Source organism: Python bivittatus, unplaced genomic scaffold, assembly GCF_059951505.1.
Source record: "Python bivittatus isolate LINGU-HERP-01145 unplaced genomic scaffold, Pbiv_v1 ctg000700_np1212, whole genome shotgun sequence".
Lineage (NCBI taxonomy): Eukaryota > Metazoa > Chordata > Lepidosauria > Squamata > Pythonidae > Python > Python bivittatus.
Window position 1 is genome coordinate 72,124,141 of NW_028277098.1, and position 15,441 is coordinate 72,139,581.

The 15,441-nt window shown below is 39.3% G+C and overlaps 1 protein-coding gene across 1 annotated transcript in view; it reads right to left on the reverse strand.

The window, feature by feature from the left end:
- Positions 1–15,441, reverse strand: part of DENND2D (DENN domain containing 2D) — a 46,989-nt gene that overhangs the window by 16,688 nt on the left and 14,860 nt on the right. The window contains exons 3-6 of the mRNA XM_007428691.4: positions 14,157–14,269; positions 12,048–12,117; positions 6,149–6,226; positions 5,229–5,369 (exon numbers count right to left, since the gene is read on the reverse strand). Of these exons, the coding sequence (XP_007428753.1) occupies positions 5,229–5,369; positions 6,149–6,226; positions 12,048–12,117; positions 14,157–14,269 (402 nt within the window). The remainder of the gene's footprint in view (positions 1–5,228; positions 5,370–6,148; positions 6,227–12,047; positions 12,118–14,156; positions 14,270–15,441) is intronic.

A 15,441-nucleotide genomic window follows, 5' to 3' on the forward strand; every position in this document is an offset into this window, starting at 1 on the left:
AGCAATCCATAACACTAAATTATAAACTACAGTTTGCAGGAACACAGTGACTAGGTTCACACTTCAGATAAAATGAAACAAACCACACTGGGTCTTAGCATTATATACAGAGCCACTATCTATATTTATCACGGCCCAGGAAACAGCCACGAGGTTACAAAATTAGTCTTCTGTCATTCTATCATCTTTTTGATATACACTGAGAAGCATATACACAATTTGGAAATGTTTTGGAAGTGGAGTTTTGCACCTCTTCTGAGCATGCCACCTCCCCTCTCTGCTATTCATTAAGGCTTCTGCTGCTATTGGCATTACTATACTATCTGCTCTTGGTGCAGTTCAATGGTTGAAATAATCTGTTTTCCCAAAAAGCCAGCTCAACACGAGGCTAGTGCAAATAAGTTTTCTATGCCCATATAAGGCTAATGGAGAGATGCAAATGCTTTTGAGGAAAATGTATTCCGCCCTCCATCAAACTCCTCCAGCTGTGTGTGGCACTGAGCAGGCCCGGAAACCAACACCAAGACTTCATCTTCTGACAGCTGACAGAAGCCTCTGATACCAAAACAGGAAGTCAAAAGTCGGTATAGCAAAGCCCACAGAAGACAGCGCAACAGAGCAAGGCAAGTCTGTGTTTTGTGATGGATTGTTGCACTGTTGTGACGAGGAGGACAGAAACTGCATTTCTCCCAAAATGACTATTAAATACATAGGCTTCCCTTGTATCTGGAAATCACACCTGACGGTGAAACACATTCCAATTTCTTTTTAAAGATTTGTCTGCACCAATTACCAATTGCCAAATGCATCCCTCGAAGATCTGGAGAATACGGACAAGAATAGGCCATGAGCTTTCCTAAGCGAAGACCCTTGATACAGAATTGCAAACTGAATCTGGCAAAATACCACCCAGAATACAATAAGGGCATGGTAAGATCTGTTTCACATTATTGCAGTTTGATACTTTGTCATCAGCTGTGGATTATAGAAAGAAAATTATGTGGAAAGGGCCTCCCCAGACAGTCTGGGAATACTGAATCATTGACCCACATTTTACTCTACTGTACTCTTAGCAACTACTAACAGCCCTCATTCCCTAGATGACTGGTTGAGTTTTACATGAAATTCCTCTTGGTAGACAAAAACAACAAAACAATCTGAGCTGTCACTAAATTTGCATTCGAAGCTTACAGATTGATGCATTGCTAATTTAGGGTTGATTATGGGTTATATTAAGTAGAGTACCAGGGTGTCACATTGTTCTTATGTCATTTTGCTGTATTTTATTTTGGTGGGTGTAATAAAGAATAAGCTTTAAAGTGGCCACCAAATTAATATGACAGAAAGGAAAATTACTAAATATATGGGATCACATCAAATGCCATTTTATTTCATTTTACTTACATTGAAATTAAACAAAATCAAATTTACTTTTTATTCTGGCCTCCCATTTTTTTTGGAGCACAGCCACTGAAAAAACAAGTACAGCTCTTGGCCCAAACAAAACTGCGCACTGCTAAACTACACTATGGTCCAACTTACTATTTATTAATTGATTGCTTTCCTATCTTGCCTTTTCCCTGGGAACTCAAGATAGGTTACATAGGGGTTTCCTCTCATTTAATCCCCACAAAAACCCTTGTCAGGCTGGGATGGAGAGCTGAGGCCACAGTCACCCAGTGAACTCTGTGGTCAGGTGGGGATTTGAACCTGAGTCTCCCTGGTTCAAGTCCAGCACTGTAGTCACAATAATTTTCCGGTCCAGTGCAAGTAGGGCTTCCAGATGTACAGGAAGCAAACCATAAAACAGAGCTTCTCATCTGCTCAGTACTCAACTCGTACATTATTTTCATATCTACTTTTAAGTTTTTCATGTCGCAGCAGCTTCTTGACTCTCTGTTTCAATGAAACCGGTTTCAAAACTTCAGTGGTCATTTCCTAGTTTGTCAATCTCAAACATAATTTGTAGGTAGGTTTAGGGGTCATATATAACATGAAACCATATGCATTCAGTAACAGTCCCTTTTATGAGCATCAGCTCCTGCCATCTTGAATTGCTGCCATTCTTGATTTAATTACAAACTATATTGAGAGATACATGGACCTTCATCCCCAAGCTTACATTATAGTTGGGGGTGATTTTAATGCATAATTGAGTCCAGATGACCAAACTCTGCCCATTTCCAAGACTATCATGTGCAGGCCAGTGCGGGCTATCCCCTTCCCATACATTTGGCTGAAGATACAACCAGCAATTTTGTAAGCTATTGCCTGTCCAAATTAACCAATCAACTTGACTTACATATTATGAATATGATCACAGATGACTGACATGCAGAATTTATTCACTGGTCAGGATCCCAAATGTCAACAACTGACTATTGGTACATTTCCCATGATCTTCTAGAAAATGTTATTCAAATGACAGTTGAAGCACAGACAGTGACCACCTTCCACTAATTCTCAGCATTAAATTACTAATTAATCAACCACCCAAAGTTCAGAATGTCCTCCTTTGGAGATTGTTGCAGGACACGTCCATAATAGAACCAAAAGCAAGCTCTTCTGCTATCCAAATTACTACAGTCTCCTGGCACATTACATCAAAAATATCCTCTTCAAGTGCCCCTTGCTAAATTTGTGGGAATGAAGAAACAAGATAAGGCCCTTTTGAGATTTAAAAATAAAGAGTGCTTTAAAGGCAGTTGGTTTTAGCAGCCAAGGATAAAAATTCCACTGCCTTTGAACAATCCATAGTGGGCTATCAGAAAATGATCTGCCCCTCCAATCAGTAAAGTTCCCACAGAGGCATGGGAAACATATCCTAAAGACTTTTACATCTCCTATGAGCAAGAACTGGCAAATCTAAAAACTGAAACAAGAAATATTATAGATTCTTTGAGGTTAAGCAGTGTCACTAGTGGCAACTCCATCCTGTCTGAGATGCTGAAGGAAAATGTCAGCTGGTAGTGAAGGAGAAAATAACTAATAAAACAGTTTGACCTAATAAAATGACAACAAAGATGATTCAATACTTAGCCTAATTCTTGAGAATATAAAATACAAATAACTTACTAAGGGATTGAAACTGCAAACTCAAGGCCTATGTACTGGAGAAGAGGAAGTCAACCCACTGCAGACTCCTAAGTGTTTCTCAAGTCTTGTTGACTAAATAAATCAAAGGCTAAAAATACTAGATTGATATGAATATGGAGTTGGGTGGGCTCTGTCACTAAGGATTCAGACTGTCCTTTTCCCTGTAAACAAGACCATTATATAAGCTTCATCCCTCCCCTCTCTCAGTAGGCAGAACTTTGTATTTTGTCCCCTGCACAGCTCAGTAAATGTGGCTCGGGGGGGGGGGAGTTTTTCCCATCAGTAGGCCTCCAATTGGCATCCCTTTTTTCCTATAGTGATCACACAGGTCACACAGCACTGCCATTACTGTCTCAATATTTAAAGGGAGGGGGGCAGGAGGATCCAGCTAATTATCACTCTATACATTTGCTGAGTATGATTAGCAAACTTTATACCCTGCATTTGAATAGTAAATTACAAGACTGGATAGCAATAGAATCAACACTGAGCAAAGAGTTTTCATCCCACCTGTTCTTTATTAGATCATGCCCTGGTCCTATGACATCTACACTTTATGTAGCCTTTATAGATCTCAAATCACCCTTTGATTCTATTTCAAAAACATTTTGGGGGGAGAAATTAAATAATATAAACATGGATAGGCATCTCCTGTTTTCAATTCAACCACCTACAAAAATGTCATGGTTAGAATTAGGTGTAATCCTTGAGGTATTTTGAGTCATCCAATCTCTATTTGAAAGGGAGTTAGACAAAGCTATATTTTAGCCCTCACCTTATTTAATCTCTATTTAAACTCCCTAGTAATTAGATTATCAGATTCAAGTTTCCACCCCCAAGACTGCAGGCATAGATATTCCAGTTCTTCTCTATGCTAATGATGCAGCTCTCCTTTCATTAATACCAGTAGGACTTAGATGAACATTCAGACCTTTTACCCATTACTGCTGAAAGTATCTTCTGATAATTAATGACCAGAAAACCAAGTGGTTGTTCTTGCCAGAAAACCTAAAAGATTTAAATGAGTTATCAAGGAGAAAGAAATTAAATAGAATAAGAATTTTGAATATTCAGGGGTAGTGCTCCAGGCCACAGATGCCTGGAAGATGCATACTGATCAAATTATTTCACAAGCACAAAAGAATGCAAGAGCCATCATGAAATTTATCCAGATAAAGAGTAGGCAGTGCATACAAGCAGCTCTGAAATTCTTCATAGGAAAAGTTATGGCCCAAATACTTTCTGGTGCCCGACTGGGATCATGTTTGCCTCACTTGAGGTCATATGAACAAAGTTTTTGCAAACACTCTTCCAAGTGCCAAGATGCATATCTAACGTGACTCTCAGAATAGCAGTGAGGAAACCAAAAGTGGGCAAGGTTGTTAATACTCCCTTATTGGCTTAAATGCCACTTTTTCCTGTCAGGACTGATTCCAATAGTCCTGGCAGACCAATTTCAATCCTTGGGGCAACCAGCAATTTCGATGACACTTACCGGTTATGGTTGCTACTGAGCAACTACTCCTTTTAGAAAACACTCAGGCACAAAGAATAACTACAGAAATGGCTCTAGATATTTATAAACAAAGCATTATGGGGATTGGGCATAGCCAAACACATGGAAGGTCCTTTTAATCACCATCACAATTACTGATAGACACTCTCTCAAGCAGAGGCCAATCTTTTCAACTTAAACTTATTACAGCTTATTTCTTGTTATTAACCAAACCAATCTTATTAATCCTATGGAAGTTTGATTGTTTTTCTTAAAACTTGTTGGGCGGTATTGGTTTATTGGTATTGGTTTTCTTAACATATTAATATTTTATTCGGCCCTTAATTTAGTTTTGAATGTTTAAGTAAATTTAACTTTTATCAGTATTTTATCATTGATATCTTATTTTAGTTTACTCTTCTTTTAATATTTTTATTATCTTAAGGAATGCATTTCTTTTATTCCTCATGTGCATCTATTTAATCTTATTTTTTTGGTTCTTAATTTTTCTGACATTTTCTAATTTCTGTTATGAAGTTGCATTGATCACTGGTCAACGACCATAATAAATTTGACTGACTGACTTAATTACAAGCCATGCTAGAACCAGCCAAAAGTATTTCAAGAAGGCACATACTTCTGTCCCAGACTCAGGGATGAAGCTTTTAATGGTGACAGTTCTTCCTGGTGCTGGAAAGGGAGATTCACGTAGACCTTGCATAAAGGGGTAGACGACTGCTGCAGAAATCTGTCGTCTCTTCTCTACTTCGTCCAAAATCTGTAAGAAGAAAGAGGATACCCATCACTTTGCAGCTCCCCAATTCTACTCCTGACAGTGGTTTTCCTCCTTCTGAAATTATTCAAAACCAACAAAGTCCTAAGCAAAGTAGTGATGCATGATAAACAAGACCTGATACCATCTCCTCCTGAATCATGTTTTTCCTTCAAAGGCATTACATCCTCAGAACCATTGTGTAAGGCCAAAAAGGCCAGGAAATAGTAAGAGTGATCAGATAATGACTAAGCCAAGCTTGAAGAACATCAATGGATCCAGTCATTTTTGTTCTCCTTTCGCATAAGGAAACTAATTGAAAAGGCACAGTTAATCAAGTTACATTTGGACTTGAAAACTATGATTGAGGTGACATTCTAAATTTAGCTCAAAGCTGCGGTTAACTGTGGCTTCCTGTATTGTTCATTTGCACCCCAAGTTATTCAAAACAGCTGAATTATCTGAACTGGGCCACTGTTTTCCATCTTCAAGTTACAATACTATATTGCTTTTTCATTCTAATAATGGTAAAATTCTCTACATGAAAATATATTTCTCTGAGTAGCCATAGCCAATCCCCAAATATCTGGGATGAGGGACATGACTTCCTTTTCTCTCCTTTTTTGTGTGAAAGATCAGAAGAAGAAAAAATATAGAAAGTTCATCTTATGATGAAACAAGATCAGGAATATCAGAACATTTATTTCTGCCTATGCTACACAGTGAAGGGATGAATGTATTTGGTATTTGGGGGAGTGGGGCTATTGACCATCCAGAAAACATACCTTTGAAAATAGTCCAAAACAACCAAGGCAGCTTACAATGCAGTAAACTTCAGGGAGACGAGCATCTCGTCCAGAAGGCTGAAAAGCAGTGTTGTGTACAGAAAAAGTTAGCCACCATTAAATTTATTTTTTAAATTAAAATAATATTTCACCATTAAATTTCACAACTATATTATGCAAATATACAAAAATACTATAGCAGTAAATACATTTGCTTAACACAAATTCCCAACTTTTGATATAGGGATCAATGCCAATCCAAAATAATGTTGACAGTCTCTGGTGAAGGTCCATATGCCTATGGCCAAAACTTCAGTATATTGCAAAATCTAGGAAGAATTTGGCTTTTTCATCCAAAATCTTGCAATCTTTCAGGCAGGTACATGATAATGTTGCCAGATTTTGTATGATTTTTATTTTTTCATTCAAAAAACATTAAATTCCACTTTGGGGTTCCAAGGGACATCAAAAAGGGTCATTTGTGCTATGGAATCCACAGGCATTGCACTGCTGACCTCTGGATTATATGGTGGTCTTCAGAAGCTTTTAAAGGTGACTTAGTGGGCTGCATAATATAGAAGTTAGGAACTACTGGCATAAATCACATGCAAGGTTAAGCACCCTAAACTAATTTTCAAGTGGCCAAATACAGAAGCTACAGTACATAAAATGGCCTCTGTTGAGTCAGGGTTACACCTGTTCTATACTACCTCAGTGGGATCTTTGTAAACATAATATGATCATTCAGGACGAAGAGGAAATAAACCAAGCTACAGATCAGCACCCTGGCTATTGGAATGCTCTGACTCACTCCCTTTCTTAAACATTTATCCCATTAAATGTAGAACATAAGAAAGTGACATTTCTGGATGATTTCTTTTTGACAATCTCCCACAGAATATGCACATTGGATTTAAAAGCAGGAAGGAGCCCAGTCTACCTACAGTGAACAAAACAAAAAGTGTTTATTTTTCACAAGCCAGTTCAACTAAATACAGCTCAGTCTTTAACAACTTGCACAGTGTATCTTCTCCAAGAAGCATTTTTATGACATCAAATGAGCCTCCAAACTGTTTAGTCCCACTATTACTTTGAAAATATGATCGTTTTGATATGAGTTTTTTAAATGGAAAAAGCCAGATGTACCCCACCCAAAAGAATCTAATCTGCGACCTAATATCTTCTTGGTGAGGAAAGGGGTGTACTGTCTATTACACTTCCCTCTTAGACTAAAGCACTCAATGAGGACATGGCTGGTTCTGAGTCTGGAGCTTCCCAACCAAGCTACCAGGCATGATGGTAGCACGGCTCAATCTTGGCTGTGCTAAATCCCTATCAAAGATCAATTTTAAAGTACAATATCTTCAGGAAGGAGGGAAACATTTCTAATCTTACCCACCCAAGCCACTTTATTAGTAATTTTTCTCTCAGTGGGAGATATTTCTGTACACAGAATCATACCAAAAGAAAAACAAGCAGGACTGGGTATGAGGAGAAGACCTTAAAACTCCACCCTGTTCAGTTACAGGAATGCCTGTTGGACCTAAATGAACCCAAAGATGTATAATGGTCATGCTTAGCTTAGCTCCCTAAAACGACTACTTCTTGATGCCTAGCCATCCCCTTCCTTTTCCTCTGAACCCCTACCATTGAAACATTTATCACAAATTCCACTGGAGCTGAAGGATTATGAGACTTTTTCCCCAGCCTAAGCTCAAAGTTTAAAGGAATGTTCACCTTGGCCCAGAAGCAGCTTCTGTTAATTATTACACAGCCTTTCAAATGTGCAAAACACTTTAATCCACTTTGGGATATTGTGCCCCACATAATCACAGGACAGGGAGAGTAAGGTTCCACTTGCTGGCACCAATCCCGCCACTCCAATCATATACACTTCATCAACCCTTAATTTATTATGCAGTCAGAGAGTCTTGAGTCATGGCAGATTACTAATTAACAGAAGTTTGTTCTATGGCTTAAATTGTTAATAATTATTTAACTTATTGTATTAATTGGTAGATACTTTACAATTTGCCTTGTTTATATCTTTATATCCCATTCATTCAATAAACTGTTGTCTAAGAACATACAAAATAGCTATTTCCTTTTAATCTATTCCTTGTGCAAGCTGGAGCTCCTGAGACTTATTTTTTTAGCCTTTCCAGCTCAACAGAATGATTGAAAGAAATGACATAAAGGGACTTGGGAGTCTTTTTGTCCATCTGTCAGCAGGATAACTCTCCAAAAACAGAACAGAACTGAACCAAATTTGATGGGGTAGGTGAAGCCAAGAAAATAAATACTGAGTTCAAAAATGGACCGGATTCGGCTGGGGCTGCAGAGAAACAGAATCTAGAAAAATTCTCAAGAATTCTTATGGGACAGAATGCCAGGCAGCTGCTCAGAACGTTGCCGCCTGCTCCATTCTAAACTCTCCTTCCTCTTCCTTCCTAATCATCCGATCTAGAGGCAGCTCTTTTTAAGAGTTTGGGAAGAATCCCAAAAGTCATGCTCTGCAAGCTTGCCCTAACTTTTGTTTTTTTCTAATGCTGTTCAGTCATTAAGTTGTGTCCGACTAAAATTAATACCTGGACAGCAAGCCAATCAATGCAAGGTGATAGTTACAAAACAAACAAAAAGCAGTTTCTCTGGTTTTGCCCCAGGAGATCATTTTAAAGTCTGTTTTCCATAAATATCTGAAGACTAAGCAAGCTCCAAGAAGCAGTAAAAGAAACATGTGAGAAGCCAGTCTTCTTTATGACAAAAGCACTTAAATATTGTGAGGGATAAGATGGTTGTGAAAAATAAGGAACGAAAGGAGGAACTAAGCAGCTGAAGGCAGGGTGGAGTGAGCTACTGACAGGATGATAAAAGATCACTGAAGGGAAAACATGTGTTCTGGGCCGCCAGCTGTGTTTTATATTCGTTTTTCTCAGTGAACTCCATAATGTGAGTCATATAACATGTGCTTTCTTTCACTTCAGACTACCTGCTAACATATCCACTTGTTAAAAAAGGAGGCACAATTGGCTTCAGTTTCTAAAATGTGGTATCTTCATGAAGTGGGTGGCTGCCTCACAGGGCTTGGTATAAAAATATACTGTTACGTATGAGGCGGCTACAGGAAAAAAGGAAAAAGTTTGACTTGGATTAAATAGTTTGTGTACTGCATATAGAAACCAGAAGTCCAGCTGCAAATGGAACAATGTAACCCAGATGCCACTATTTCCTCCAAACTCTGCATACTTCTTCAGAGTCCAGGAACCAAAAAAAAAAAAAGGTTTTATATTCTAGAGCAGTGTTTCTCAACCTTGGCAACTTTAAGACATGTGGACTTCAACTCCCAGAATTCCCCAGCCAGCCTTGGAGTTGAAGTCCACATGTCTTAAAGTTGCCAAGGTTGAGAAACACTGTTCTAGGGTCTTACCTATACAGCCACTTTTGCTGTTATTTCTTCCTCCTGTCTAGGGGTCTGGAAAGATTTCTGATATCTCAAATGTTGCTGCCTCCATAATGCACCTTTACTGCAGATCTGAAATGTGCACACAGCTGGAGCACATGACATTGTAAGATCAGGGATTGGTAGCTCCCCTGACTGAAATTTGAACATCACCAAATGCAGGAAAAATGTCTACTAGCTGCCATACAGAACGTTGGATGGTCCTTAGAAGGCCAGTGCTTGGACCCCTGACCCAATCCATCTTCTTTCTCTTTTTTCCCCCCAAAGGACTGGGGGAGATTCTTTCCACTTTGAGGCATGCAAACCTTCTATGAGCCATTTGCAAAATTCTTTCCCTTTCTCTAAGCCTGCCCTATAATATTGAAAACTCACTTCCTACCTGAGGAAACTATCAGGAATTTAGCAAACAAGCCAACTACTGCCTCTCATGGGGCAACTGATAAATTGGTGGAGATACAGTGAACTTTAACATTCTTTTAACTGCACAGTTTGGACCTTTTCCATTTGTCTTGTTTCCTAACATAAGCTACTTCTTTGGAACCTTGTTCTACATCCTGAATTTGCAAGCAAGATGTCCTTAATCTTCAATTGCTAGGTTTCCAGAGGAAATAGAATAGGCATGGCTCTGCCAGACTGATAGATCTATTTCCTTATCAAAGAGTATTTGCTCCAAAGTATCCAGACCCCATCTTTATTTCTGAATCCTCCAGTCTTTTGGAAACAGATGGAAAGAGGAGGTAGGATATTTCCTAAATGCAAGTATCTTTGATCCAAAGAAAGCCTGAGTCAACCACAATGTGTTGTGGTTTGTTGTAACTGGTTGTGTCCATTCTTGATTTTCTAAACTCCTGTGCTGTCCTTTTTCTTCCTTCACTCCTTCTCTCTTTATCTTTTCTCTCATTTTATCTGAAGCATAATCAAGGAAAAACATGCATTTACCCGCCCGCCCCCCCCCCAAAAAAAACCAACCACCGTACTTCTATAGTTCTCTAGCCAGAAATTTTAGCTGGCTGTCTCAGGGAATTATTATTGGTATTCTCTACCTATCCCAATTGATCAGTCCAATTTTTTTCTAACCAACTGTTACCTTTCCCTTCCATGTTTGCAGAAGGCACTCATTTCTCATTTATTCTTTGTTTATTAGCAAAGCTAGAAGTAACAAAGGACCAATGTTATAAATTCTTATTGGTGCAGTAAACCTACTGATGTTCTTATCTAAGAACTTTGGAACATAGTTTCAGTTCTGTCTAAAGAGCCATAAACTGCATATTTGTCATAAAGACAATTCAGACCCAGGAATGGAGCTGGAGCAAAGCTGGTTTTCTGTCATATATTTTGCAATCTCCTTATTTCAAATCTCTGAATCAGTCAGGTTCTCTGAAGTTGGATATTACAGGTAGTCCTCTACTTATAACCATTCCTTCAAGCAATAGTTCAAAATTACAACGGCACTGAAAAAGGTTATTTATGACCAGTGCTCAAAGTTACAGCCATTGCAGCACCCCCACAGTCACATGATAAAAATTCGGGCGATTGGCCGCCCACCCACACTTACGACTGCAAAGGTGTTTCAACTCCACCCACCCACCTATCTCCCCCTACCTCTGCCCTTTTTGGGACCCTGCACCCTGCCTTGCAGGGTGGCAAGCAGCTCCATAACCGCGCAGCTCTGGAGCTGCTTGCCACACCCTAGGAAGCTGCAGCCGCCCCAGCCCAGTCCCAGCCAGTTGCCCTCGCCATCCTGCACTCTGAGACCCCTGCACTCCACTGCCCCAGCTCATCTTGCCATCTTCTTCCTCTCGCTGCTGACAAGGCATGCCCAGCCTGGGCCTTCATGCCAAGAAGCCCCTTTGCGTGGAGCCGGCAAAAGCAAGCCCCTTTGCAAGCGGCTTCTCTGGTGAATGTTACTTCTTGATCAGGGTCATGTCACTACTACATTAAGGTTGAAGAAGAGTACATCACTTTCTATTCTGCCACCTGTTTTGTCAACACCCTAGTGGAGTCCTAGAACAAAGAACTAGTTTGAATACAATAGCCTCTAGCCAAATAGCAGGTTTTTCCCAGTTTGCTGGGAGTTGGGAGCAGTGATGCAAATCACTATGGGTAAAGTGTAAGTGGGAAAAAATGTAATAAATTCAGCATAGAACCCATCTACAATGTTTATTTTATGGGAAATGTCAGCAATGTATCACCAGAGCTTGCTAATTTAGCAAGAACCAGGCACTAGCATCATGATTCAAATAGGCAATAACAATTTTCTTTTCAATCATAATGAAACGTATTTATTTATCTGGCATTTTAAAGAACTATTGATTGTAAGGCAAGGCATGACTGCATGGAACGTATTGCCTCAGTTAATCTCATACCTCAGGCAAGTAAACTCTTAACTAGGCAAGTATTATTTTTTAAAACAATTAAATTAAAAAAGGAAATATTCACCAACAGTCTCCTGCAGTAGCCAATTTTCCTACTCCCATCAATATTGGTAAGGACAAAAGAAAATGTTTCGCTGTAAAGAATAAAAGACATAGAATGTTACTAGTTTTATTTATTTATTTATCACATTTATATAGCTGCTCATCTCACAGAACGTGACTCTGGGCAGCATACATTAAAAACACACCACAAAAAATAACACTTTAAAAAGCATTCTACAATTAAAAACACCAGTCAAAGTTACCAATGAGAGTAGCAGAAAAACCTGTCGTGATAGACTGGACTGTTTCCGTTGTTCTTGAGCTGGGCATGACGGGCTTTAAGGGTCAAAACCAGCACCTTGAATTGGACCTGGAAGCAAACTGGCAATCAGTGCAGCTCCCGGAGCAGAGGTGTAACATATGCTGTTCTAGAGGGACACATAATTGCCCATGCCACCGCATTTTGCATCAGCTGCTGAATACTCTTCAAAGGGCAGTTCCATGTAGAGCGCATTACAGTAGTCCAATCTGGAGGTGACTAGGGCATGAGTGACTGTGACCAGAGCCTCCTGGTCCAGGAATGGGCACAACTGGCACACAACACGGAGCTGTGCAAAGGCCCTCCTAGCCACGACTGCCACCTGATCTTTGAGCAGGGGTTGTGAGTCCAGGAGGACCCCCAGATTGTGCACTGGGTCTGTCTGGGGCAGTGCCACTCCATCCAGCACCAAAAATGGTATAGTCCTAGAACCAGCAGGACCCAAAACCCAGAGCCACTCAGTCTTGCCTGGGTTCAGTTGAAGCCTGTTGTTCCCCACCCAGACCCCACAGCCTCCAGGCACCGGGATAGAACATCAACAGCAAACTATTTATAATATTTATAAAAATAGTTTGCAAAATATTGCATGGAAATTATACAAGAAAAGCTATTGAGTATAGCATTTATTTTAGCCAGGGCTACTGAAAAAAGAAAGAAAATCTGCTCTGGAATCCAAAATCTATTGGGACTATCATACCAAAAGTTCCCAGAAGGCCATTCTGATCGTTCATGGCCCAACAGATGCACTCTTCAGGCAAGGAAGAGCCTATCCACATGGCCAAGAGTTGCTATGACCCACCCAACCATGTGTAGTTAAAGCCCAGAAAAAGAAATATCTTAGGAGCATTCAACTTACTATCATGATCAATTTTATTCCTCTTTGAGGAACCCAGAGCAGTATACAAAAAAGCATGAAAGACCATCTTCCATTAAAAACTATTCAATAACATCCATTTTAAAAAGCTCCCTTGAAAGAAAACAATAAAATAGGAATATGCCCATTAAAAATAGAATTCAGTTAAAACAGCCTATTTTCTCCCCTGTCAGCGTCTTTTGGGGGTTACAGATCATTTAAACTACTGCTCCTGTACATAAGGCTGCATTTTTGCAGCTCTCTCCTCCAAACTGCCATTTGTACTCAGAGATTCAGAAAACTCTATTCACTACGTAAAGGAAGTCCCCAAAATTAGCATTTGGTTGAAGATCTTCAAGCAAGAGTGGGAAAATTGCCATATTTGCTGGCTGAATAACCTGTCAGGTAAATTTTCTCAAGCAAGCTATACTGTAAAAATCAAGGATAATATTTCTCCCTGAAAAGGGAAGAAGAGATACAAAGAACATACTCAGAATTAAACCTGTTCATATATTATCTTTAGTGTTTAGTACATTACAGAGATGCAAAACAAGGGAGGCTCTAATATTTTCATTAAACTGAGAAAAAGCTATGTCAAATTTTAAAATTATTGTGGAAAAATCATGATACTAGTTAAGAAAAATAACCACAAATACTATAAACCACCTTCACAGAGAGTTACAACGACTACCTAAATCCTTGCAAATAACAATATAAATGTGATTCCTAACCTTAGTAGAAATTGATTTAAACCAGTATCACAATTACAGTGCTTTAGCATTGAGTGGAATAAGGATCCAGCAATTCTGGGCTGGTTGTTTTACAGAAATCAGGAAAATGTGGAGTTCTTTTTTGTTATTTGTTTGCTTTTGTTTTCCTGGCATTCAATATTAGGGTATACTTGGTCTCCCGTAATACGGTTCTACATCCTTGCTGGTGTACTATCCCAGGACAGTTACCTCTTGTAGTCTGTGAGGGGTGCCCATTCATTACCATCTGGGAAGCAGAACAAGGGAATGGCCTGAAGCAACCTTTCCTCTTCTTCACGCTGTCCTCTCAGCAGATTTTCACGCTGAAATGAGAAGCAAAAAGTAGATGCAAAAAAGTTTCCCTCACAACTTTATTTGTGTCTTCAAGTCAGCGTTGACTCTTGGCGACTGCCTGGACAAGTCCCTGCAGTTTTTTTTTTTGGCAGGATTTCAGAAGTGGTTTGCCATTGCCTCCTTCCCAGGGCTGAGAGCGAGTGACTGGCTTTGTGCCTAAGGCAGGACTAGAGCTCACAGTCTCCTGGTTTCTAGCCTGATGCCTTACCACTGCACCAGACTGGCTTTCTCTTCACAATTTGACCCAGGCAAACTAATGTCTGCATTTGTTAGGGGTGCAAAAGTGACAAATCACAAATAAAGACAGAGGCTGCTTATACCACTTACAGATGCATATTCAGTCATGTATGGTATGTGTATTAATGTATTGTGTCTTTGGAGCATTTCCATGCATGACATAAAACTCACGGTCACCCACTTTTGTCAAAACTAATCTCAGAAGCAAAACCTTCAGTTCTTATAAACAGATAATTGCATATATTTTACACACATATTACTATATCACTCTCAAAATGATGGTTATGCTTGTAAAATTACTAAGATAATGTTATAAAGCACTTTTTACATTCTCAAATGACATCCAATAATCATTATTAGCAATGTGTAGCCAAATGACTTGTAGATTTGTTTTTTTCCAAATGCAAGTTTCAACAAGAAAACAATTTATCTCCATATAGTGAATACTGGTCTGTCTTGAAAAACATGATTGTCTCTAAGAACAAAAACAAAAAGCAGTATTACATATTTAGACAGGATCATTACTCAGTGGTAAAGCAGATGCTTTGTAGGCACAAGATCCAAGATTCAATCTCTGGCATTTCTGAATAAATGATCAAACATTAATTAAATACACTAATGTGATGTTTTCCAGCTGTATATTTAATAACTTTCCCCTTCTGTCACATTAAAACTTACAATTTGATTTCAGTGTTTGGAAGCCCATGAAGGTCACTTCCAAGGTTTCTGGAGGCCACATGTAACCCTAATCCTCAGACTGTGGGCCTCTGAGATAGAAGGTGAGCAAGAAAGACCTGAAAGCTGCTTCTAGTCGGAATGAACAGTATTATTTTGACAGGCTGGCTCTGTATACAGCAGCTTCCTAGACCCCATACACATACAGCTTGGTTGGTTGGTGCTCAGC